Source organism: Dryas octopetala, chromosome 3 (genome assembly GCF_963921425.1).
Source record: "Dryas octopetala chromosome 3, drDryOcto1.1, whole genome shotgun sequence".
Lineage (NCBI taxonomy): Eukaryota > Viridiplantae > Streptophyta > Magnoliopsida > Rosales > Rosaceae > Dryas > Dryas octopetala.
Window position 1 is genome coordinate 6,319,240 of NC_141368.1, and position 22,974 is coordinate 6,342,213.

The window sequence follows — 22,974 nt, forward strand, 5'->3', positions numbered from 1 at the left end:
TCAAAAAAAAATTATTATTTTTTAAATTTAAGGAAAAGACGAAAATACCCCTGCTATTTTGACAGAAAAACTAACGGAGGTACTATTTTGACACAAATGAAAGTTGAGGTATTTTTTTGCAAGGTTCAAAGTTGGGGTACTAAATTGATACAAAATGAAAGTTGAGGTACTTTTTTGCAAGGTTTTAAGTTGGGGTACTAAATTGAACAACATATAAAGTTGAGGTACTAAATTGTAATTTGCTCTTATTAAATTTATTTTAACATAATCTTTTTTATCTATCTTGAACCTTCATCATCAGGGTATGATCATGTTAACCCTTATAGCATCAATCCCTTCCCTTGAGGCCTTCACCATGTGCATTAATTGGCTCATCACTTGGTATGTGAAACCCCATCAAAGTTTCAATACACAGTCTTATATGCAGCACTAATACTAGCCTCACTAGGCTTGGAGGCTCTCGCTTCACTATTGCAACAATGGGAGCTGAGCAATTTGACAATCCCAGTGGTCAAGAGATTTTCTTCAACTGGTATTTTATGGCTTGTATGTGGCCAATGCCATCGGCTTCACCGCCATCGTGTACGTTCAGGACAATGTGGGATGGGATTAGGATTTGGGATTGTGTCATTGCAAATGGGATTGGATTGGTGGTTTTTCTGTTTGGGAAACGATTTTACAGGCAAGTTAAACCAAAGGGTAGCCCATTCATGAGCATAGCAAGAGTTTTTGGTTGCAGCTGTTTTGAAAAGGAAGTATCGACAGCAACTACTTCAAGAGACTTGGATTATTATTATGGAGATGATGCAATTTTGGGTCATGACAATATTACACCAACTAAAAATTTCAGGTATGTTGAATATCTTTGTATACACTAGCTAATTTTATAGGCCCCTAATGAGATATATATATATATATATATGATTCTGTTGAAAGAGTTTTGACATGTTATGTTGTCATATGGTAAATTGAAACTGTAAAGTTAGACATGATTCTACTTGAATTGACATTTTTCTTCTACATAATTATTTCTTTTTTAGTATACAAGACAGATAATCTTGACTTTTCCACCTATTTGCTAAATTTAATTTTAACATCTTTGCTTGTTATTTCAGTTATATCTGTGTTTAATGAGAAACAAAATGTTATTAAAGTCTAGCCTAAGAAGTGGATGGGTAACATCCAACTAAGATTAGGATAACTTAATAATTTTTTATACTTTTTTATAAGAAAATATTAAATAAGAAAAATAGGGAGGTGTAATTAGTAATAATCTAACTCTCATTAAATCGAACGGTATGTAAAATTTGATTTCAGATAATTAATTAGTGTTAAATTTGGCCCGTCTAATATATATATGCACTAAGGGCAACGAGCTCTACATCAATCAATGATCCACGTGGGCGATTAATGAAATCAAAACTTTAATTGTATATAGTTCGCAAAGCATATACTACTTGCTTTGATGAAAAAGGAATTTCTTGCATCTACTCCAACTATAGATTAATTCTTGCATCTTGTTTGGAAAACTTATTTAATTATAAGATTTTGTAATTGATTAGCGTCATTTCGCCTACGCACGTGACATTGCGCGCATACTAACAAAAGCAAAACACTTATTAATTAATAGTTTAATTTACACCAATTAGCTAGACATCATTATTGCATCTTAGATGATCGAAAACATAGTTCTAATTTTTTGTTAGCTAGTGTCAATCGTACATGCGCACATGGACAACCAATAGTAATTACTTCATAAATAAAGAATGTACTAACTGATTATATTAGTTATGCAAATATGGGTAATTATGAATTGATCTCTCTCTATTTTTTTTTTTTTTTGGGCCAGGATCTCTCTCTAATATTATTAATTATACAAAGTTGCATCAATTTTTCATGCAGATTCTTGAATCGTGCAGCCCTAAAAAACTGAAGAAGACAGGCAAGCTGGTGGCTCATATGCAAAATCATGGAGGCTAAGCACTGTCAGAGAAGTGGAAGACCTGAAATCACTAATCAAAATCATGCCAATGTGGTCTACTGGCATATTTCTAAGCACTCCAATAGGCATTTTTAGCAGCCTCGCTATACTCCAAGCCCTAACAATGGACAGGCACCTTGGCTCACACTTCAAAATCCCTGCTAGTTCATTCCTAGTCTTCAACCTCATGGCCACTGCCATCTCCATCTTCATAATCGATCGTTTCATACTACCCAAGTGGGAAGAACCTCACTGGAAGGCCTCTAACTCCCCTCCGACGAATAGGGATTGGACACATCATCAACATTGTTGGACTGGTCGGGTCAGCCCTAATTGAAACAAGACGACTTGGAGTGGTTAGAGCACATGCTCTGACGAATCGGCCCGGTTCAGCAGTACCCATGTCAGCCCTATGGCTCGTGGCACCACTGACGATTGTGGGAATTGGAGAGGCATTTCATTTCCCAGGACAAGTTGCATTGTTCTATCAAGAGTTTCCCAAATCACTGAAAAGTACATCTACTGCCATGATCTCATTGTTGATTGGAATTGGGCTTTATCTCGGCACTGCAATCACTGATTTGGTGAGCCGGACCACAGGGTGGTTATCAAATGATATCAATCAAGGAAGGCTGGATAATGTCTTTTGGATGTTGGCAGTCATTGGAGTTGTGAATTTTGGGTACTACATCACTTGTGCTAAGTTCTTTGAGTACCAAAAATAATGAAAAACAAAATGTAACAAATAATATTGAATCCTCATTTTAATGGGTCATAACGTACTAATTTCATTTTCATGTTTTAGAAATGCGATTTGGTATTAAGGGGGTACATAATTTATTCATCAAATCATCATCTAAGAAAACAAAAACAACAACAAATAATATGAGTTCAAACTGAAAAACAGCACCACTAATTATAATCTATAAAACGAAATAGTACTCTAGCTCTTAAACCAATTAAACCCTAAATTAATTAATGAGGCTGTGATTTGCAGCACCATCCCTTGGTGAATTTGGTTGATCTTCTGCGTTCTTGGGCACGTACTTCCTAGCCCAAACATGCTTCCCACTAATGGAGAATTTGGCCTTGCTCTTATAGTTAAGCACGATTGGGATTAAGGAAGCAGCATGAAGCACAAGGCGGGCATACAGAGGTTGTTCCGTTGCCTCCACTTCTTGCATATAGATGCCCTCAATGATGTCCCCAAATCTCCTGGCAAAAAAAAAAAACCATAAAACCAATTCATATTATATGAACAAGACTTAATATGCCTGATAATTAAAATTAACAGTAAAATTAATAAAATCATTGACTATCTTGTGTACCACTAGATTAGGCCCACTTATATCAATTGAGATGGTACAAATATATAACATTACCTAGTAAAGAAGTTTCGGAGTTCATTTTCTGAAATGGGGTAGCCCTTAGAAAACGTCAGGAAAATAGTTCGATCATTGGCGGCCACTTGATCCTCGCGATGATCAATACTATTATGAATGCCATGATCACCATCAGCAGCAGCATCGTCATCATCATGCAAATGCAGTCGACTCAGCAAGCCCTCCATTTCATCATTGATGATCTGGCGCCGAAACTCAAGGTCTAAAGGGTCAAAAGGTGCACCACCAAGATTAGGAGGAGGAGCCGCACTACTCGACGTCCCTACAGAAGCAGGGTTCATCATGCTGGCCACCCAAAACTGTTGTGGACTCCCATATTGCACGACATTTCCGCCGTAAGGGTTATTAGGAAAAGCCGAAGCTGATCCCCCAGCAATTTCGAAGGCCGTAGCAGCAACCGTTGGCAAGATCGCTGCATTATTATTCTCGTAGAAAAAATTATGAACCGGAGGCTGCTGCTGCCGGTTCATAATCTCTATGACCGACTCATTAATCTGATTATTATTAACGAGTCGGTTAATATTCTGAGCGACTGGCTCAGGGATTATTTGTTGGGGCTGCCTGATTGGCTCCGCGAGGAGCCACAGGTCCTGAAACGCTCTGGAGCAGACGTCAGTAAGCATCTTATTGACGCCGGCAATGACAGAGTGGCGGTTCTCATGAAAGAATATGAGACTGACGTCGGTCTTGCTCATAGACTGCAGGATGGGGATGTCTGGAGTGGTATTTAACGAAGGGAAGGGGAACTGCTCGCTCTGGAGGCAGTTCAAAGCCAAAACGCTCTCCACCGCCATCTCGTTGAGGACGGCGTCGGAGAGAGTGGTGAGGGCATTGTTCACTAAGTTGAACTCCTTTCCGATTCGCTCCATATGCATCCACAGCGCCATGACCTTGGTCGACTCGGCCCTGTCACGGCGCAGGTGGAACACGAGACGGGTAAACAGTTTGCGGTCGATGTTATGGAAGAGATTAAACTCTTCCGGTGACACCTGAACCGGGTTGCGGCGAGGCATTCCAAGGAGAGATGACAATGAAGAGGAGTCCATTAATTGTTGTTGAAGATGAGAATATTGCTCAGTAAAACTGTGAGGCTGCTGATGCTGAAGATTAGGGTTTCTGGGTAGTGGAAGATGGGTTTTATAGGGTGAGGTTTCGGAGTGAAATGGTGGTGGCCGCATGTGAAAGGAGGCCATTTTTGCAGAAATGGAAGATGGTTTGGCTTAAACATGTTACCATATACGGTTAGGTGCATATCCATTGTTGTCCAAAATATATATTCCTTACAGTACGTATTTGCTCATAAATGATCGAATTAAATAGGGTCAGGTGTAGATAGATATACGTACCATATATATAACTATATTGGCACCTCATGACGAATTTGATAATAATTGCTACAACTCAAAACAAACTGTTGATGAGTATATACAGTACTGGATCTCAGATGTATTAGTTAGAGATGTGATATTCATTGCTGTATGAAAATATGGTTCATCTAATATTACTTATTAAATAAGAATTTACCGATAAATTAATTAATTAATCTAGTTTCATTCTACGGACTAACGTACTATTTAATTAAAAAAATAAAAACTTAATTAACATTTTAATAATATTATCTGACAATTGATTCTACGTACTAGTTTTTGTTTTTTATTTTTTTCATAATTGATTATCGTTGAACTTATTAATAAGAAACTCGGATTAATAAATTCAACAGATACGCAATAGAAAAAATGTTTTAACAAGCAATAATGTATATCCTCTCATGGATGAGTCACACATTAGACATTTTTTTTTCTATAACTCTAGGCGCATGCACTGCAATATCAAATCCAATTGAATAACTTAACAATTATTCATGAAAGAAAAATAACTGAGAGAGTAAACTCCCTAAAGAACATATATAAATTAAAGATTGATCGAGTACGACTTGCAGCCCATATTAATTGCAGCCATTTGTTATGGTGAACTTGTCTGTGACGCTGCTGGTGATGATGGCTGTGACGACCTAAGGTTCTTACGCACATATTTCCTGGCCCAAACATGCTTCCCATTGATGGAGAATTTGGCCTTGCTTTTCCCATCAAGAACAACGGGAATGGAGGATGCAGAACGAACCACCAGCCGGGCATACAGAGGCTGCTGCTCCTCTGCCTGCACTTCTTGCATATACATACCATCAATAAAGTCCCCAAATTTCCTGTTGAAACAAAAACAAACATGTTCAAATTTAACCCAATTCATAGTCACATGAACAAAGTATTAATTAATATGCGATGCAAAAACTTACCTAGTGAAGAACTCTCTGACTTCGTTTTCTGAAATGGGGTACCCTTTCGAAAATGTCAGAAAAATAGTCCTCTCATCGGCCGAAACTTCCTCATGGTTACCACCATCACCGTCATTATTCAACTGCAACCCGCTCAATACGTCCCCCAAATCGTTGTTCAATATCTGGCGCTGAACTTCAAGGTTAAAATTAGGATCAACAAAAGCCCTCCCATCAATGCTGTGAGGAAAAGGTCCCATAAACCCACCAGCATTATACATTGCAGCAGACAAGAATGGATTATTGTACACAGGCCCCATAATCCTGTGTCCAATAATGCCAGGATTAGTACTATTTTCTCCGGCCATGTTTTGGCGGGGTTGACGCAACAAGTCCTCAAACGCTCTCAAGCAAACCTCTTTGAACATTTTGCTGACTCCGCGAACGATCCCAAGGCGGTTGTCATGGAAGAATCTGAGAGTGGCGGCGCTTCGGGTCATGGCTTGGATAATGGGGATGTCAGGGGTGGTGTCCAAATTGTTGGAGTAGGGGAAGTCATCGCTCTCAATGCAATTGAGGGCCATCATGCTCTCGTCGGCCATTGCGTTGAGGAGGGTGTTGTGGAGAGTTATCAGTGTCTTGAACACCAAGTTAACTTCCTTCCCGGCACGCTCCAGCCACAACCACAGCGCCAACACCTGGGTCGACTCGGCCGGGTCACGCCCGAGGTCGAAGACCAGGCGGGTGAAGAGCTTGCGGTCGATGTTGTGGAACAGGTTGAACTCTTCCTCTGAGACTCGAACAGCAAAAGAGGCCGAGGAGGAGGAGGAGGAAGCCATTGATGCAATTGTTCAACTACGTACAGTTTCAAGTTGGGGGGTTCGGTGGGGCTTGTTGGTAAATGGCGGGTAGCTTTTATAGGGACCAATGGGTGCCATTGGTGACCTTTCGAGGTGACTTTTCGGACTCAATCGCTGCTTTTAAAAAGGTGCCATTGTTGCAGAAATGGGAAGGAGGCATTCCTTCCTTCAGGGATTCAAAGTTTCGAACACAACGGTTACTAGCTATTTTCCCTTTGGCGGGTTTTCTCTTAAGAGTCCCACTTTTCTTTTTGCAACGACGGGAATTTTTCTGTCGTTTACTTACGCATTTGCTTATTGGGATAATTACAAAAACATCCCCAACTATGACCGATTCTGCACTGTACCCCATCATTTATTTTCGAGGAAATTACCAATTTAGTCCATTTATTTGTTCTAAAGTCTCATCTTGGTCCACAAATTTTTTTTTTGGCCAACTTAATCCACTAACTGTTTGACGTTTGCCAACATAGTCCATTCCGTCAAAATTTCAATAACAGCCGTCAAATTTAGGGGCAAAATGGTGAATTTATATCCTTAAATGTACCATTGGTCCACTTACTTTCACGTTTTTCCCAAGTTGGTCCACTTTTTTTTCGACATTTACCTACTTGGTCCATTCTATCAATTTTGTTATAAATTCTGTTAAAATGAAGGACAAAATTGTCTTTTCATATTCAATAAATTTTTAATTATATTTCTAATTTTAAAAATATTAGAACTAAAAAAAAAACCCAATAATTAGATTTAAAAAACAAAAAACAAAGAAAAAACATTCATACCCTTAGATCGATCAACAAAGAAAAATAACAGCCCCCACAAATTTTTTTTCTTTTTTCTTGTTCTTTTTCTTTCTTCTTCTTGTTCTTCTTTTTCTTCTTCAATTCACACACAAAATCCAAAATTATGCAGTAAACCCAAAGTCCATTTAATTGCAGTAAACAAAAGTTGCATAAACCCAAAGTCCATTTGCAATAAACCCAAATTCTTCTTGTTGTTTGATCACACCCATAGCCATTTCTTTTCCCTAATTCTTCTTCTTCTTCTTCCTTGATCACACCCATAGCCATTACTTTTTTTTTCACCTTCTTTCTTATTCTGCAACTTCCCATGATCTTCACTCATGCCCAACTATAAAAATAATTTAAAAAATAAAAATAAAAATAAAAGAAGAACAAGAAGCCTAGGTTCCACCCACAACCCGTAGCCCTTCCTCCCTCCCCACCATCTCCACCCTCACCTGCAGAAAACAAAAAAAAAATGGAAAAAAAGAATATATAGAAAAAAAACAACAGAAAAAATCAAACCCACCATCACCTCCCCTCTCCAACCCATGCCCAGCCCATACCCACCACCCACAACCCTCTATCCACCATCGGCAACTCACCCACCCACCACCCTCCACCCTTTTCTCCCTCTCACTGACCTTTTGCCCGGCCCTACCACCACACCTAGCCAGTGACCCCCTCTTCCCCCTCTCCTATTTTTTTTTTTCTCTCTCTTTCTCTCTCTCTCTCTCTCTATTTTCCCCTCTCTCTGAATGTGCAAATCCAACTTCTTCTTCATTTGCAGCCAAATCCATTTTCGATATGCCCTTTTTGCCAATCGTCGACTTCACCCCATCTCGATCTGCCTCTGCTTCTGCCATTGGAGTCTCGGGCGACGACACTAGGAGCTTCTACTTCCGCCATTGGAGATGAGAAAATGAGGTTTAGGGAAGGAAGATGGGTGGCTGGGGTTTGTGGGTTTGGCCGGGGATTTACGATGGGTTTTTTTTCTTTGTTTTTTGTTTTTTAAATTTAATTATTGGGTTTTTTTTTTAGTTCTAATATTTTTAAAATTAGAAATAGAATTACAAATTTATTAAATATGAAAAGACAATTTTGTCCTTCATTTTAACAGAATTTATAACAAAATTGATAGAATGGACCAAGTAGGTAAATGTCGAAAAAAAAGTGGACCAACTTGGGAAAAACGTGAAAGTAAGTGGACCAATAGTACATTTAAGGATATGAATTCACCATTTTGCCCCTAAATTTGACGGCCGTTATTGAAAGTTTGACGGAATGGACTATGTTGGCAAACGTCAAACAGTTAGTGGATTAAGTTGGCCAAAAAAAAAAATCGTGGACCAAGATGAGACTTTAGAACAAATAAATGGACTAAATTGGTAATTTCCCCTTTATTTTCTGTTACATGTTACCCCACAAACTATTATGCATCCAACATAAAGCCCAATTTTGTCAAAAAAATTACAAATTTCATATATTGTACATACGTGAACATTTTTTTAGAAAGCATTCTTTTAAAGGGCATTTGGTCCTCAAGAAAGAAGTCATATGGTGTCAGATAGGTATTATGTGCGCGAGAAAAATTTCCCTATCCCTATTATAGTGACTTGACATTACACACGTGAGAGAGAATAATTAAGCCCAAATTTTAATGTCTCAAGTTTTTCTCCATGTGTGCATGATAGATGAAATATGTAGTTTTTTAAAAGAAATTGGGTTTCATGTTAGAAGAAAAATAGTGGGTTAGATAAAATGTCAAAAATAATTTGTGAAGTAAGTGCAAAATTGGTCATATATGGTTGGTTAGCGGGTGTTTTTGTTATTGCGGAAATTATAAATTTGATTCACTTATTTTATACCTAGTTCAATTTTGGTTCACGATTTTTTTTAAGTTCAATTTTGGTCCACTTATTTTACATCTAGTTTAATTTTGGTTCACGATTTTTTTTAAATTATGATTTTAAATCTTTTTGGTTGTGTTTTCTTCAATTATAATTGAAGTATAAGTTATATTTCATTCTTTTTTAGTCATAGGAACCAATTAGGAGTATTATAATCAAAGATAATTGAAGTTTGGTGAAGTTTAAAAAAATCTGAAAATTTTTTAGAAAAAATTGATAGTTTCGGATACCCTACTTTGGGGTCAATTCTCTTGAATTTTAAAACTCCGATTTGAATGATATTTATATGATTGTAAAGAGAAGATGCATAGCTTTAAAACAAGTATATGTTTGCTAAATTTAGCTAAAATTTGATAGGGTAAAAGGCGGGACAAATTTGAGAAAATAAATTTGAACCTTTATTAAACAAGTGAAATAATTAGTAGACCAAAATAAAACTTATAAAAAATTGTAAATCAAAATTAAATTAGGTATAAAATAAGTGTACCAAATCTATAATTTTCTTTTTTGTTATTTTCCCTTTGCATTTTTTGGTTTTGGTCAAAATCCCTTTGCTTATTTGGTCAAAGAACCAACGAGTCAACAACGGGGTCGTATAATGTGAGAGCAGTTTTGCTTACTCCCTTTCACTCTAATATATGCTCATCTCCATTCTAAAATACTGACATGTGTTTAAAAAACTGATCATGAATTATTATCTTGTATTTAATTATTAACCCAAATTCTCTTTATATTTTATTCTCCTCTTTCTTTCTCTCTCTCCCTCTTCTTTTCTCCGCCCATTGCTTAATCAGAAACCCAGTCAAAACCCATAACAAAGCCCAAACACCCCGTTCACCTCCGGCATCGATTCAGAGTTTCCGGCGGCGTTGTGATGCAGGACCGGCTTGGCTTTGTTCCTCTCGTCATCCTGAGCACGGTGGTGACCTCCAATCACCCACCCGATCGCCATAGCAAAGATTCGAAGGAGAGAAGCTGTCGTCGGTTTGGTTTGGATTTTATTTGGTAGTCGAACTTTTCAATGACAGTTGTACTTAAATGGAATGGGAACCTGAGATGGGATTTGTTTTGGGTGAACTTGATTTCATGGGGAGGTGGGCTCTGTTTTGGGTGTATTGTTTTTTCCTACTAAGCTGGTTTGTTTATGAATAGAGAATTTTACTCGTTCTCTAGTTCTCAACCGTGACAACTTCTTTGTTTGTATCTTTTCACCCTGGAAATAAATATGTATTTCCTGACAAATATGCGATTGAAGCAGGAGTTAAAGGAAAAGCGATCTAGTAGCAGACGCAAAGAGAGCATAGCCAGGTTACAGGGCTAGAGATTAGCAGATCTATATTCACCAGTCCAGTTTAACCTGCTGCATTAGTAGCGGGGATATCGCCTGTAGCAGAGGAAGCAGTAGATTCATACGTAGTTCCAGGTAAAGCACCACCCGCAGAGGTAAAGATGTACATACCTAGTGTTCTTACTTTATGAGGCACGAGCTACAGGGTGGTGAAAAAGGAAGATGTGAGAATATTGATGCTAAACATTAGTTTCAAAATCCAGGATAGGTGGTGGGGTTCTTATACTTAAGAAAGAATGGTTTTGACTGGGTTTCTGGTTAAGTAGTGGGTGAAGGAAAGAGAGGAAAAGAAAGAAAGAGAGAGGAAGAGGAAGAGAGAGAGAGAGAGAGAGAGAGAGAGAGAGAGAGAGAGAGAGAGGAAAAAAAAATAAAAAGAATTTGGATTAATAATTATTTAATTTTAAATATAATATAATAATTAATGGTTAATTTTTATATATATATATATATGTCAGTATTTTGAAAGAGAGTAAGCATACATGATACACCTAGTCAAAGGGCTGAGCAAAACCTCACCAATTGCTTGTTGCCAGCAGCACCCAGCGAACCAGAACATAATGACGAGTAGTCTCAGGCTCCTCTTCAGCAACGGCGTCGTTTCGAACGCCTCCAACACTCCTCCGGTCACCACCTTCCTCGAAACCCACCCAGGTACGCCGCTGCTCAGCTCAGCTTCCTAGCTTCGTTTCAAAAATCAAAGCCTCCATGAATGTTCTCCCAAAACATGTTTTTGAAAAACGCTTTCGGTTGTTGTTGCACATTTCACACCAGGAGCGTACACAACATCTCGCACGCACAACAACGCCTCGTGCGTGTTGTTCTGGGAGAGACACTTGAAGAGACTGGCTGACTCCATTAGAATCCTGTACAATTCGAAACCTCAGCTTCTGTTCGGACGCAACAACAAAGCCTCGCAGCTTTCCTTGCCGTCTTTCTCAGCCGACCCCCTTTTGTTCCAAGCGAGGGTTCATGATCTCGTCAACGATTCGATGAGCAAAGTGTTGCCCATTGCTCTGAAAGAGCGGACTGACGGAGAGGAGCTGTCGATTACAGCTTTGGTCAGTGGCAATTTGGAGAAATTGAGTGAAACAGTTGTTGATGATGAGGTTCTTGATGTGAGTATCTATGTTGGGACATATGTGCCTCCTGTGTTTGGTATCAGAGGAAACGGAGCGGTTTTGGCTGTGGTGGGTCGTGGGAGAGATGTTGCTGCTGCTAAGTATTCGGATTGGGTGAGGTCAGTCATCACTCATCACTCATCACTCATCAGTTTGTGAATGTGTGAAGGTTTCTGGTTTCATTTTTCTTACTTGGGTTTTGAGTATTTAGAGCATTTTGAGTGTTTTTTGTCTTAATTTTGCAGGATTAGGAAGCATTTGGAGAGGTTGAGGCCGCCGGCAGGGACGGAGCTCTTGTTGTCCAATGATGGCGATGGGATACTTGAGGGAACGGTCTCAAACTTCTTTGTTGTCCGCCGGAAGGTGAGAGGCTCAAAGACTTTGGAATTTTGAACTACATTGGGCTAACTCAGTTTTAAGTTTTGTGTATGACCAAGTATTATGTCATGTTATTACTTATCAGTTGGTCCTAGTTATAGACAGCTGCATAACAGGGAAACAATGAGGGCTTTTCAGGATAACAGTGAAGCTGAGGGGCAAAGTATGCACTGTTTTGAAGTACAGACAGCTCCTATTAGAGATGGTGTCCTTCCAGGAATTATACGCCAAGTGATCATGGAGTAAGTCCCCTCCTACTGTTGATCTTCTGACTTTGGATTGTTTATTTATACAGGAAAGTCTTATTAGCCTTCTCTGGTGTCTACAGTTTGTGTTGAATGGTTGAAGTGGTTCCGTTAGGAATGAGATTTATTATAACGGTAGTTTATGGTTAAAAAGGAAAGTCTTGTTAGCCTTCTCTAGTGTAGACAGATTGTGTTGAATGTTTGAAGTGGTTCCTTTTGGAATGAGATTTATTATTACATTTGTTTGTGGTTTAAAAGATTGAATAAACTGTTACAAATTCGAAAGATTTGCTCGGTAGTGTTCTTGAACTTTTATGAGTGATTTTGGAGGAAGTATTGGCTTAGCAATTATGGTTCAGGATAGTCATTTTACTTGAGTGCAGTCAGTTAACTTTATATTAAGTGATTCCCAATTTGATTACTCATCAAATTTGATAAAGTGCATATATTAGGATCTGTTATGTTGATTGCAATTTATGCAGAGTATGCTTGAGCAAGGGAATCTCCTTTCAAGAAGTTGCACCAGTGTGGTCAGAACGTGAATTTTGGGTAGAGGCATTCATTACAAGTAAATCTCTACTTCTCGCTTTCTTCAGTTCCATTACCTATTTAAGTGAACATGGGATTTGATTTAAGGCAACACTGTGCTAGATGGTGAGGATATTCTATCATACCATTAAAATAGATTTGTATTGCAGATAGCTTGAGACTTCTGCAGCATGCGGAGACAATTCGTGTTCCAAGTCCATGGGAATCACTGCATTATAATTCTTGGAAGGAGGTGTCGTGGAAAGAAAAGCGGTTTGAGGTGTGTGCATCTAAAGCTTTAAGATGCTGCAAGTGTTCTGTTTTGCACAATTTTCTTTGTTCTTTTCACTATTGTTTTATTTTGAATTATAATCAGGAGGGTCCTGGGATGATCACTACAATGATCCAGGTAACTTTATATAACTGTGCATCATCATCATCTTGCCACATAAACCCTAAAGTTAAAATAAATAAATAAAAATTGTTTCACTGAATACATGAAGCCAGATAATGAACATTCTGGAAGAGTTGAGTCTTATTTAACTTCTTCTTTCTTTCTCTTTTTTTTTTTTGGGGGGGGAGAAGCAGAAGGAGATCATGGAAAAAGCAGCTTTGGAAGGGTATTCTTTCAGTTACTTTGTATAAAAGGTGGAGGGATCTTCTTTCTTGCATAGGATCAAAGTATTTGTGTGACTCCGGACTACAAGTGAAAGGAGATGGTTTAGTCCTTTGAAGAATTTGTGTTTGACAATATGGAGCTACAGGCTTACAGTGTGGCCATTTTAATGCTAGGATTGGGCTTGGGTTTCTAACTGTGTTCTCTGTTCTGCAACAGGATTATTATTTTTCTGATTTTCTATTCTCTTAAGTTGAGAAGATTTTAATAATAGATCTTAGGGTATGCAGCTTAATGGCACCCTTTAATTGCTGGGTACCAACTTTTGCTTCTTTTTTTGTACAATTGCACATAGGGCATTCTGATTAAGACGTGCACCTAAATAATTTAAGGAGCAGTAATTGTGAACCCCAAATGTAAACTTAGTGCATTGGTGCCCCCACTTTTTTCAGTTCTAATGATACTAGGAAGCGCTGTTGTTTATCAGCTAAACAAAACAAGCATCTTCCTAGATGAAGACTGTTGGTCTTCATTAATTGAGGACCCAAACTCTGTTGAGGTTGTACTAGTTCTGAAAATAAGTGCCTTTGTAGAGTTAGTGAACTCCAAATTTTGTGTTGCTCTTACATTCCTTTAAATGCCAAATAACCACTCCTGATTCAAATAATTGGGGACAAGGGCTGTGATAGCTTGGCTAATATATGCTACCAACAACATTGTAACTTCACCTTATTCTCATTCCAGAAAATATAAATGTTGTCTCACTAACATTGTAATCCCAACCAAGAAAATAAAGGTAAATCAAAAGATCCATGCATAAAAATAAACTTTCTAATGTACACAGAAGTAATGGATATAGCTCTCAAAAGATCCATAAAGAAATAGCATTACTAGCATTAAGAAGTCATGGATATAGAATGGAAAGAGTTCAAGCCCTTTTATTCGTAGGTAGAAGGAAAATGACAACTTTTAGTTATATTGTGATGTCTAGCTCATTGTGTCCTTGTTAATACACACCACGGAGCTTGTTAACTAATCTGATTGTGAAGAGAAATAGCTTCTCTGAAGGTAAAACTTTCAACCTTTCTTTATGCTTCTTCTTGGTGAGGGAAAATAAAGCCCCTATATCTTATTTGCATATAGAATGACACCTTTTGTTTAGTAACTTGTTCCATGTATATTAGGCACTGAAAACCTAGCAACAACCCAAAATATATAATGAGAAATCGCACCAATAAGCACTGAAACCCGACAGTGCAAACTTATTTAGTTCATTTGCCACAAGAGCCAAGGCCCAAGGGCATACCTTTGTATTGTTGTGGAACAAAATACTAAGCAATAAGCTAGAAGTTTCGTCTAAAAATTAAAGGTCACCCAAAGCACAAAACTTGTCAAGTTCCAGAAGATAAGGGAGCATTTCAGCTGCTCAACCAGAGCCACTGTGGGAGCGAGAAACACACATACATGCTTCTGAGGTTTGCGTATCAAGTGGCCCAGCTCGTACATAAGCAATACAGCTATGTGGGTCTTCCCACAACCAGTCCCTAGATACCCAATTATGTTCTCCTCCAAAGCTTTCTTGCATAGGTCCAACTGATACCTTTAAAATGAACAAATAAAACACTATAACAAAAACATTTGGGAAAAAATAATAATAACAATAAACCCAGCAGACAGTATCTTTATTTTCAAGAATCGATTTCAAAATAAAACATAAAACGCAGCATTTCTTTCATGTCCTTGGTAAAGAAACTACAACACCATACACTAAAATTCTAAATCAAAAGAATACAACACTATAACAAAATATTCCACATTTTTCAGAAACACGCTCCAAGTCTTATGGGAGCATCACTTATCCGTAACTAAAACTAAAACCCAACATCTTGTTTTCCTGTATTTTCCTCCACATTTCACAGAAGCCAAACAGAGAACAAGTAAGGTGCACACAAATAACTAAAAGAAAACAAAAACAAAACAAAACAAGAAAGGAAAGGGAAAGAGAAATGGAAAACCTAGATGACAATGTGGGCCATGTGGGCCTGCGAGCTTCCAACGGTGGGCTGATACGTGGCGTAAGTGGGCCCGCGGGCTTCCAACCGTATCAACTCACGGTTAGAAGCTAGTGGGCCCACATGGGCCACGTGTCAGCCCACGGTTGGAAGCTCGCGGGCCCACATGTTCGGGTGGGTTTTGGACCTTTGGCTTTTTGGTGACCCCTAAATGAAGTAGCTAATTTCTGATTTGTGGCCTAATGGTCTAAAACTTAGAAAGTGCATTTTAGGGGATAAATTTTTTATACAACTCAAATTCAACTTGAAAATAACATGATTTAACACAACCATAGTCTTGAATTTATGATTTACAAGATGTGTGTTGACTGGAAGTTTAGTCATTAACTCGATTAAGTAAAACAAGTTGAGGTAGAATTGATTGATACTTTGCACAAATCCAAATTGATAGACCTGAACAAGACTCGTATTGATACCCGAACTGCATCAATAATTTCAACATTAATAAAAATATCATTATGCATCTACATAAATGAACATTTCCTGGTTGTAAACATACGGAACCAATGGATCCTTTGTACCAAAATAAAAAGAACCAACGGGTCCTCGTATGAACAATTTATGCAACTTAGCATTATATATAACGGCCATAATTACTACCTCCTCACAACCACCTTCGTTAAATGTGAATGAATAATGGTCATATTATTATTGGCAGAGGCGAGCTTGACCTAACCTTGACACCACTATAGATTATGTAGAGTCCTTTATAATCTTGTGGCCCAGTTTAAGGGTGGCTATGGTCAGTGTTCGGATCGGGTCATTTCATATTCATATCAAATGCTACTCAATTCTAATTAGGGTTTTTTTTTTAAGTCCAGTTCAAAAATTAGGTTGATAATCCAGCCCACTTGTTACAAGAAACCCGGTTCACTTTAATGAGAAACGCGCAATACAGAAGTCACCGAACGCTCGACACTATTTACCGAGCATTAGACAATTACCATTGTGTGACAGTAGTGATTTGAATTACAAAAAACACTTATATTATATTATTATTAATTGCGACAGTATCAATTTGCCCAATTTTCCAAAAAAAAAAAAAAAACCCACCTAGCGTTCAGCGCCAAAAATACGGAAAAAAACATAACGTGGGCTTTATTTGTATAAAGTGGATTTATTTATCATTTTAACTTTTTATGTGAGTTTGTTTATCATTAAGGGCTGTAAAATATACTTTAGAGTAATTTACTTTTTTAATTAATCTGTTTAATTAATTATATCAAATAACTCGACTCTTATCCAATTCATTAATAAATTCATCTTTGAGTTAATCCACTTATATTATAAGTTAAAAACTTAAGACTTTTAAGTCTAAACTGTCTATAATTTATATTCTCCTCATACAATGGAACCCTACTTGACCCTGATGCTACTAAAACCATAAAAAATTATAAAAAATTATAAATAAAAAAATTTATAATTTCATATGATACCATATATGAAATGAAAAAAGTTAACTATCTTTTACATAATATTACTTGAATATATTTATGGTGCTAGCATTAAGTTATTGATGATCAATATTAACCCGACTTGGCTGTTGGATTAATTCAAGTAGTGAAGGTATTGTGTGGTAATATATTAAAATTAAGATAAGTTTAGAATTACGATAGATTTAGATTTAGAAGTAGATCATATCCATAAATTTGTTTAAGTTTGATAGGTGAGTCATAGGCCCAAAACCTTTTAAGGCCCATAATTGTACGAAAGCCCAGGATGTAGAAAAAGCAGTGCGGGGTTTGAAAGTAGAGAGAGTTTAGAGAGTGACTAGAACTGAGAGTGCCCTGTAATTCTGTAAATCTATAACTAACCAACCAACCAACGGTGTTGATAAATGATAAACAAGCATAAAGCCAAAAACCTCCTTCTCCTTTCTCTTTCTCCAGCGTCAGATCTCACGCCAACAACGCGCGCGCCAAATACAAAACCACGCCCTCTCTCTCTCTCTCTCTCTCTCTCTTCTCTCTCTCTCTCCATCTCTCTATTACTTCAACACTTACGAACAAGGTACCTATCTCTCTCTCTCTCTCTCTAACCTTGCTCATCAATGGCCGACCTAGGGCTCCAATTCCGATAATCGAACAATTGGTTGTACAAGCGAGTGAATCCGAATCGTTTGATTCTGATAATGCAGGGATTATTGTTGTGATAATGGCGGAGGCACCGACGAGCCCGGCCGGCGGGAGCCACGAGAGCGGCGGCGAGCAGAGCCCTCAGAACGGCGGCGGCGGCGGCGTGCGGGAGCAGGACAGGTACCTTCCCATCGCGAACATCAGCCGCATCATGAAGAAGGCTTTGCCCTCCAACGGCAAGATCGCCAAGGACGCCAAGGACACCGTCCAGGAATGCGTCTCCGAATTCATCAGCTTCGTCACCAGCGAGTAATTCTTTGCTTTTTTTTTTTTTTTTTTATCGTTTTTCCATCGCACCGTCTCCTATGTTTCCGTTTCGAATTTTTTGGGGGTTTTTTGGGTGTTTTAGGGCCAGCGATAAGTGCCAGAAAGAGAAGCGGAAGACCATCAACGGTGACGATTTGTTGTGGGCGATGGCCACGTTAGGGTTTGAGGACTATATTGAACCCCTCAGGATTTACTTGTCTAGGTACAGGGAGGTAATCATTATTTAACCTTTGCAGTTTATTCCTTTTTCTTCAATTCACCATCGTGTTCATGTTGACTTTATATAAATTTACTGTTTGGTTGTAGCTTTGATTTGGCTTTTATTGTAGATTGTTAAATATGAACGCGCATCAACTGAATTGAGGGTTTTTTTTTTCTACAATTGTACTTCTCTTCAGTTCAATCTAACAATTCCTTTTCTTTTTTTTTTCTCTCTCATTTTTTCCTTTTGGTTTTGATTGATTGGGATCATCGCGTGGTCGCAGTTGGAGGTAACTAAACCTTCTTTAGTTGTTTTAATATATTTTTATATTTAGTTATTTTACCTTGAATTTGTGGTCTATTAGTTCATGTCTTCTCTGGAGGATTGGAAATGAGTTTATTGGCAAACTTTGAACAGGGTGATGCAAAGGGCTCTGCTAGGGGTGGAGATGGATCTTCTAAAGGGAATGTTGTCGGAGCTCTACCTGGCCCAAATTCACAGGTCTGATTGTATAAACCTGCTTTGGATTACTACCTTAAACTTTGGATCATTACCTCACTCTGTTCTCTTACTTTTATTGTTGGCGATGAATGAATATGGCAGTTTGTTCATCAGGGATCAATGAACTACGTCAACTCTCAAGTAACTCTCTCTCTCTCTCTCTCTCTCTCTCTCTCTCTCTCTCTCTCTCTCGAGCACACACATACTTGTAATTTTTTTCGTTAACAAGCTAAAATAGAAGTACCCTACTTCCAGGGACGGAGCTATACATGCCTAAAAGAGGGGAAGGGGTGGGGAGACTCTACTATGGGTGACTTCATACAAATTTCATGTTTTTCCCTTGAAAATAATAGAATCCCGCCAAATTATATAATTGACATATAAACTTCAGTTGCTTTCCAAATGGCATGAGTTATTTAATGATTTAGTGCTCATGGGAAATTGTTTAAAAATTATCCTGTTTTGAGTGTATGTATGTGTGTGAAGTTGCTAAGCATTTTTAGTAGAAGGTGCACTGGTTTTAGAGAATATGCTTTGGATCCTTATAATTCATCAAAGCCACCAGCAGGCTCTTATGTCAAAGCCCATACAGGATTACATGTTTTTTCTTGTCTCTAGATGCAGATTTAGTAATTCTAGGAAACCTGAATTTGTGGGAAAATTGTGCATAACAAAATTACAGATATAGTCTTGCTTCTGTTTGGTTGATTGCCCTTGAATCTAAAATTTTTTATGAAAAAGATCATAGCTCCTATTCATTAAGAAGGAAACTAAAAATTCTGAGCCTTAAGCAATACAAAGATGTTAGACTTTATGCCAACTTGTATTAACCAATGCTTTTATGCAGGCTCACGCATAATTGATTGGAGTCTTATTAAAAGGACAATTCAGATTAATCAAACCTGAACAGATAAATACTTTGTTGCCAGTGGGGAGTCTTCTTTGGTTACTAGTGTATGAGATAATTGAACGTTTACCAAGAGTAATTCATGAAGGTTTACATTTAATAAGACATTCATGTGGTGATAGTATCTTAATAGTTAATTACTTATTGGTTCTTCAATTCAACTTTGGTTTGGAGAGAAACAAAGTTTGGAGTGGACCATCTTCCATAGAGGCCCTACTCTCTCTCCATTACATGTAAAAGAAATCATTTAATAGATAGTGAATGATTCATAGAAATCTATGATTTTCCATTAATAATAGTAATGAAAAACTCTATAAAAAGTACTGGAGAGTGTTCATTCACTTATACTGTGATATGTAGATCTACATATATTTTCTTCAGTAACTATATACATTAACATATTTTTTTAACTTATAGTATGCTTGGGGAACCTTCTGGGGAAAAAAAATAAGTGTGCTTGGGGAAGGGTTTGCAATGTGCAATCCCAACTGCCTTTTATTCCTTTTTTGCCTGTGAAGGTTATTGATGGGATTTAGATTCTCCAATGAGACACTCTTAAGTTGAAAAAGGTGAGATAGGCTTTACCAGCTATAGGCTGGTTTGGTAGTTGTCACTGTACTCAAGGCTGGTCGCATATGGACAGCATTTGAATTTCGATAAAAGATAGCTTAGGCTGCCAGATATGGCTTTGAAAATTTCTTGTAAGGTGCATCATTTCGAGCAAATTTTCCTGGCACATTAATGGACTGATTTAAAATAGTCCTTAGAAAGACACATTTTGTCCTTGAAGAAATTATAATGCCAATACATATGTGCAATAGGCGACCTTAAGGCACATTAAATAAAGTATTCTTTGTGTACTAACACTGAAAGTTAAAGGTTTACATGTTTTGCAAGAACCTGTTTATTGTAGTATTTTGTGGCCTTTGATATCAAATGTTACTGAGAGTTCAGGTGGTACTATTATTTGTGTTACTTTGTTAGAACACTAACATGCTTGTTCATGTATTTGCTAATCTATGTGCTTTAGAAAATGATCTCTTCATCTTATAATATCTTGCAATTTGGTCCAACATGCTGTGGCAGTGAGTTTTTTTAGTTAAGTGGAAGAATTCATTTGCTTTATTTTTCTACTCAATTGTAGGAGGACTATTATGTGCCTTTGAACAATATGGGAAATGGAAATTGATGCTTTTGTTTATGGAATGAGGAAGAAGAGAGGACATGGGTTGTGCTGAATGGTCATGTGCAGTTGATCCTAATGATGTTGCCCTCAATATCTTGCAATGCAGGCACAGCATCTGGTTGTTCATTCCATGCAAAGCAATGAGTAGAAGTTTTCATTTTATCGTATATCATTTTAAGAACTCGGAGGTGGTAAAAATTGTTAAAGTTTCAATGCTGATAGTATCATTTGTGTGAATCTGAGTTAAATCCAAAGTTATTATATATGTTTCTGGGCTCTCTGTTCTGGTTGGGATATAGGGGAGATTTGGATTTTGTTGATACTCTCATCAGCTGGAGTCGGTGGCGAAGATATGGTAGGGGCAATGGGGTCTACCAATTCGTATAGCGTTTTTATTGATAATGAAGGTTGATAAATATAGTACAAATTTGGCTAAATTTGTTCTAATCTTAGATTGACCATTTTGAGTTTTCATTTCTTTACCCTTTTTTCAATTATCTCTTTATCCATTTAAAAAAATGTATTGGATTTGTGAAAGTTACATATATTTCACACCAGCTTGACTCACCGTGAAATTATATAATTCCAACCAGGTTCATACAAGCTGGGCCAAGATGTGTCAAATGGCCCCAATCACCTTTTATATAATCTTTAATTGTGTGTTTGGATGGAGGAAAAAAACTCGGAATTTAAACAAAACTCAGCATTTAAGAAATTACATGCTCTAATTTCCTTGTTTGGGTCAATAAATACAGAATTTTGTAAATTCTAGGTGGAAAAAAACTTGGGATTTGAAGGCTGTAAATTCCAACTTTAAATTCCACCTAAATTGGTGTCATTTTCAAAATTCCAATTTTTACAAAAGAAAAATAAGTCATGTCGACCATGTTGACACTACCATCACTGCCGCCAACGTCACCACCACCCCCGCCACCACCCCCGCTGCCGCTGCCGCCACCACCACCAACACCAACACCAAGACCGCCACCACCGCCATCATCGTCACCGCCGCCACCACCATCACCGTCATTTCCAACACCACCACCGCCACCGCCACCGCCAACACCCCAATTTTAGCCACCACCATTTCTCCTACCGCTTGTGGGCCATTACCCCTACCAATATGGTCAACTCATCATAAATATCATTTTTATTGTTGCCACCATCACCATCACCATTACTCTTTTGAATTGATGTATCAAAAATTAAAACTACCATAAATTCCGTATTTAAACTCCATTATGTTTACATGTTATCCAAACAAGAGAATTTACATATTCTAGAATTTTAAATCACATCGTTTTAAATTCCGTCATTTGTGAATTCCTTAGTAATTTCAAACTACTTCATCCAAACGCACCATAAGGGAATACGTCAGTTTGGTGAAAAATTCAAAATGCCTGAAATTTTCTTCATAATTTAATAAAAATAAGGGCAAACCATAGTTTAATAAAGTACGGGCAAAACATAATTTAATAAATTTTAAATTATCAAAAAGTAAAAAGATAGTTATCAAAGCACTAACCCACTACTTTTTTTTTTTTTTGGTCAAATAACCCACTACTTTCTTTCTCTCAATAACTATATAACGAATGGATAAGATCATAAGATAGGATTGTGTGGCTAGAAAGCTTAGTTTTTTTCTTATATTAATCAACTGTCGTCCCTCAGAATCTCCTCCGTCAAACGAAGCCTAGGTGCAATTCACTTTTTTATTATTTAGATATAAATTTAACATATTGGAGGAAATTAAAATAAGTTACAAGAATGAGCAAAAATTTTACCACCCCCACTGGGAGAGTTTTGTAGATTTGGCTTGGCTCTATTTATAGTTTAGTTATGTGGCCATGTGAAGAATATTGTTTAATTGGATGCTCTTCAAGAAAAAACATAAGAAGGAAAAAGTTTAAATACATGGAGATTTTCATATAGCACATATGGTTCTCCATATTTTGCTGACAAGTAAATTTCTTTGGCAGTGGAGGGTATGGGTTTGCGTTGTGTGTGTTATGTTTTGTTTGGGCTGCTATTTTTATTTTTGGTTATTTTGCAAATGAGGCCAATTTCCAAAAGCAAAGGCCAATAGTTTGAATCCTTTGACTGTAAAAGTAAAAAACACATTATTCTTCACAAAAATTTGCGAAACGTATTTACTTCATTGTGTAGGAGTGTAGGACTGGTAGCTATTTATTACTCCGTAGTTCTTTTTTGTTTGACTCATATATTGAATCTTTGTTCTCCTTTTGTCGTTGTTGATTGCTTC

The 22,974-nt window shown here is 37.5% G+C and overlaps 4 protein-coding genes and 1 pseudogene across 7 annotated transcripts in view; 3 read left to right on the plus strand and 2 right to left on the minus strand.

Moving 5' to 3' along the window:
- Nucleotides 1-2,706, plus strand: part of LOC147290165 (protein NRT1/ PTR FAMILY 2.7-like) — a 5,629-nt pseudogene extending 2,923 nt beyond the window's left edge. Inside the window, exons 3-4 of the transcript XR_015121088.1 lie at nt 302-850; nt 1,903-2,706. The product of XR_015121088.1 is annotated as a protein NRT1/ PTR FAMILY 2.7-like (transcript). The remainder of the gene's footprint in view (nt 1-301; nt 851-1,902) is intronic.
- A 246-nt stretch (nt 2,707-2,952) lies between these two features.
- On the minus strand, nt 2,953-4,577 carry LOC147290166 (uncharacterized). The gene is made up of 3 exons (XM_086235781.1): nt 3,507-4,577; nt 3,364-3,455; nt 2,953-3,196 (listed from the first exon to the last, which is right to left on the minus strand). Exons 1-3 carry the CDS (start codon nt 4,575-4,577, stop codon nt 2,953-2,955), a joined length of 1,407 nt encoding a protein of 468 aa, XP_086091907.1.
- A 769-nt stretch (nt 4,578-5,346) lies between these two features.
- On the minus strand, nt 5,347-6,495 carry LOC147290167 (uncharacterized). Its single transcript, XM_086235782.1, has 3 exons — nt 5,921-6,495; nt 5,678-5,884; nt 5,347-5,587 (listed from the first exon to the last, which is right to left on the minus strand). The coding sequence occupies exons 1-3, from the start codon at nt 6,493-6,495 to the stop codon at nt 5,347-5,349; spliced, it is 1,023 nt and encodes a 340-aa protein (XP_086091908.1).
- A 3,554-nt stretch (nt 6,496-10,049) lies between these two features.
- Nucleotides 10,050-13,856, plus strand: LOC147290168 (D-aminoacid aminotransferase-like PLP-dependent enzymes superfamily protein). 3 transcript variants are annotated; one of them, XM_086237210.1, is made up of 10 exons: nt 10,050-10,302; nt 10,467-10,631; nt 11,093-11,207; nt 11,328-11,793; nt 11,920-12,037; nt 12,191-12,294; nt 12,780-12,865; nt 12,996-13,105; nt 13,202-13,234; nt 13,414-13,856. In XM_086237210.1, the coding sequence occupies exons 3-10, from the start codon at nt 11,114-11,116 to the stop codon at nt 13,468-13,470; spliced, it is 1,068 nt and encodes a 355-aa protein (XP_086093336.1). In that variant the 5' UTR covers nt 10,050-10,302; nt 10,467-10,631; nt 11,093-11,113; the 3' UTR covers nt 13,471-13,856. The 3 variants fall into 3 exon arrangements, with proteins under 3 accessions (XP_086093336.1, XP_086093335.1, XP_086093337.1); XM_086237209.1 differs by lacking the exons at nt 10,050-10,302; nt 10,467-10,631 and having other exon boundaries at nt 11,044-11,207; XM_086237211.1 differs by lacking the exons at nt 10,050-10,302; nt 10,467-10,631; nt 12,780-12,865; ... (1 more) ...; nt 13,202-13,234; nt 13,414-13,856 and having other exon boundaries at nt 11,044-11,207; nt 12,191-12,298.
- A 3,622-nt stretch (nt 13,857-17,478) lies between these two features.
- Nucleotides 17,479-21,148, plus strand: LOC147290169 (nuclear transcription factor Y subunit B-1-like). Its single transcript, XM_086235147.1, has 6 exons — nt 17,479-17,523; nt 17,651-17,897; nt 17,998-18,406; nt 18,535-18,618; nt 18,721-18,759; nt 20,670-21,148. Exons 2-3 carry the CDS (start codon nt 17,668-17,670, stop codon nt 18,140-18,142), a joined length of 375 nt encoding a protein of 124 aa, XP_086091273.1. The 5' UTR covers nt 17,479-17,523; nt 17,651-17,667; the 3' UTR covers nt 18,143-18,406; nt 18,535-18,618; nt 18,721-18,759; nt 20,670-21,148.
- Nucleotides 21,149-22,974: the final 1,826 nt, after the last annotated feature.

Excerpts from the sequence above, each read along its gene's own strand:
- LOC147290167 (XM_086235782.1), bottom strand. The coding sequence starts at position 6,495 with ATGGCTTCCTCCTCCTCCTCCTCGGCCTCTTTTGCTGTTCGAGTCTCA. Across the intron at positions 5,885-5,920 it reads GCAATGTATAATGCTGGTGG|GGCTTTTGTTGATCCTAATT; the intron begins GTTTATGGGACC and ends CATTGATGGGAG. Across the intron at positions 5,588-5,677 it reads GTCAGAGAGTTCTTCACTAG|GAAATTTGGGGACTTTATTG; the intron begins GTAAGTTTTTGC and ends TTGTTTCAACAG.
- LOC147290166 (XM_086235781.1), bottom strand. The coding sequence starts at position 4,577 with ATGGCCTCCTTTCACATGCGGCCACCACCATTTCACTCCGAAACCTCA. Across the intron at positions 3,456-3,506 it reads ATTTGCATGATGATGACGAT|GATCAAGTGGCCGCCAATGA; the intron begins GCTGCTGCTGAT and ends GATCATCGCGAG. Across the intron at positions 3,197-3,363 it reads CTCCGAAACTTCTTTACTAG|GAGATTTGGGGACATCATTG; the intron begins GTAATGTTATAT and ends TTTTTTTGCCAG.
- LOC147290169 (XM_086235147.1), top strand. The coding sequence starts at position 17,668 with ATGGCGGAGGCACCGACGAGCCCGGCCGGCGGGAGCCACGAGAGCGGC. Across the intron at positions 17,898-17,997 it reads ATCAGCTTCGTCACCAGCGA|GGCCAGCGATAAGTGCCAGA; the intron begins GTAATTCTTTGC and ends TGGGTGTTTTAG.
- LOC147290168 (XM_086237210.1), top strand. The coding sequence starts at position 11,114 with ATGACGAGTAGTCTCAGGCTCCTCTTCAGCAACGGCGTCGTTTCGAAC. Across the intron at positions 12,038-12,190 it reads TCTTTGTTGTCCGCCGGAAG|GATAACAGTGAAGCTGAGGG; the intron begins GTGAGAGGCTCA and ends AGGGCTTTTCAG. Across the intron at positions 12,866-12,995 it reads GGTAGAGGCATTCATTACAA|ATAGCTTGAGACTTCTGCAG; the intron begins GTAAATCTCTAC and ends TTTGTATTGCAG.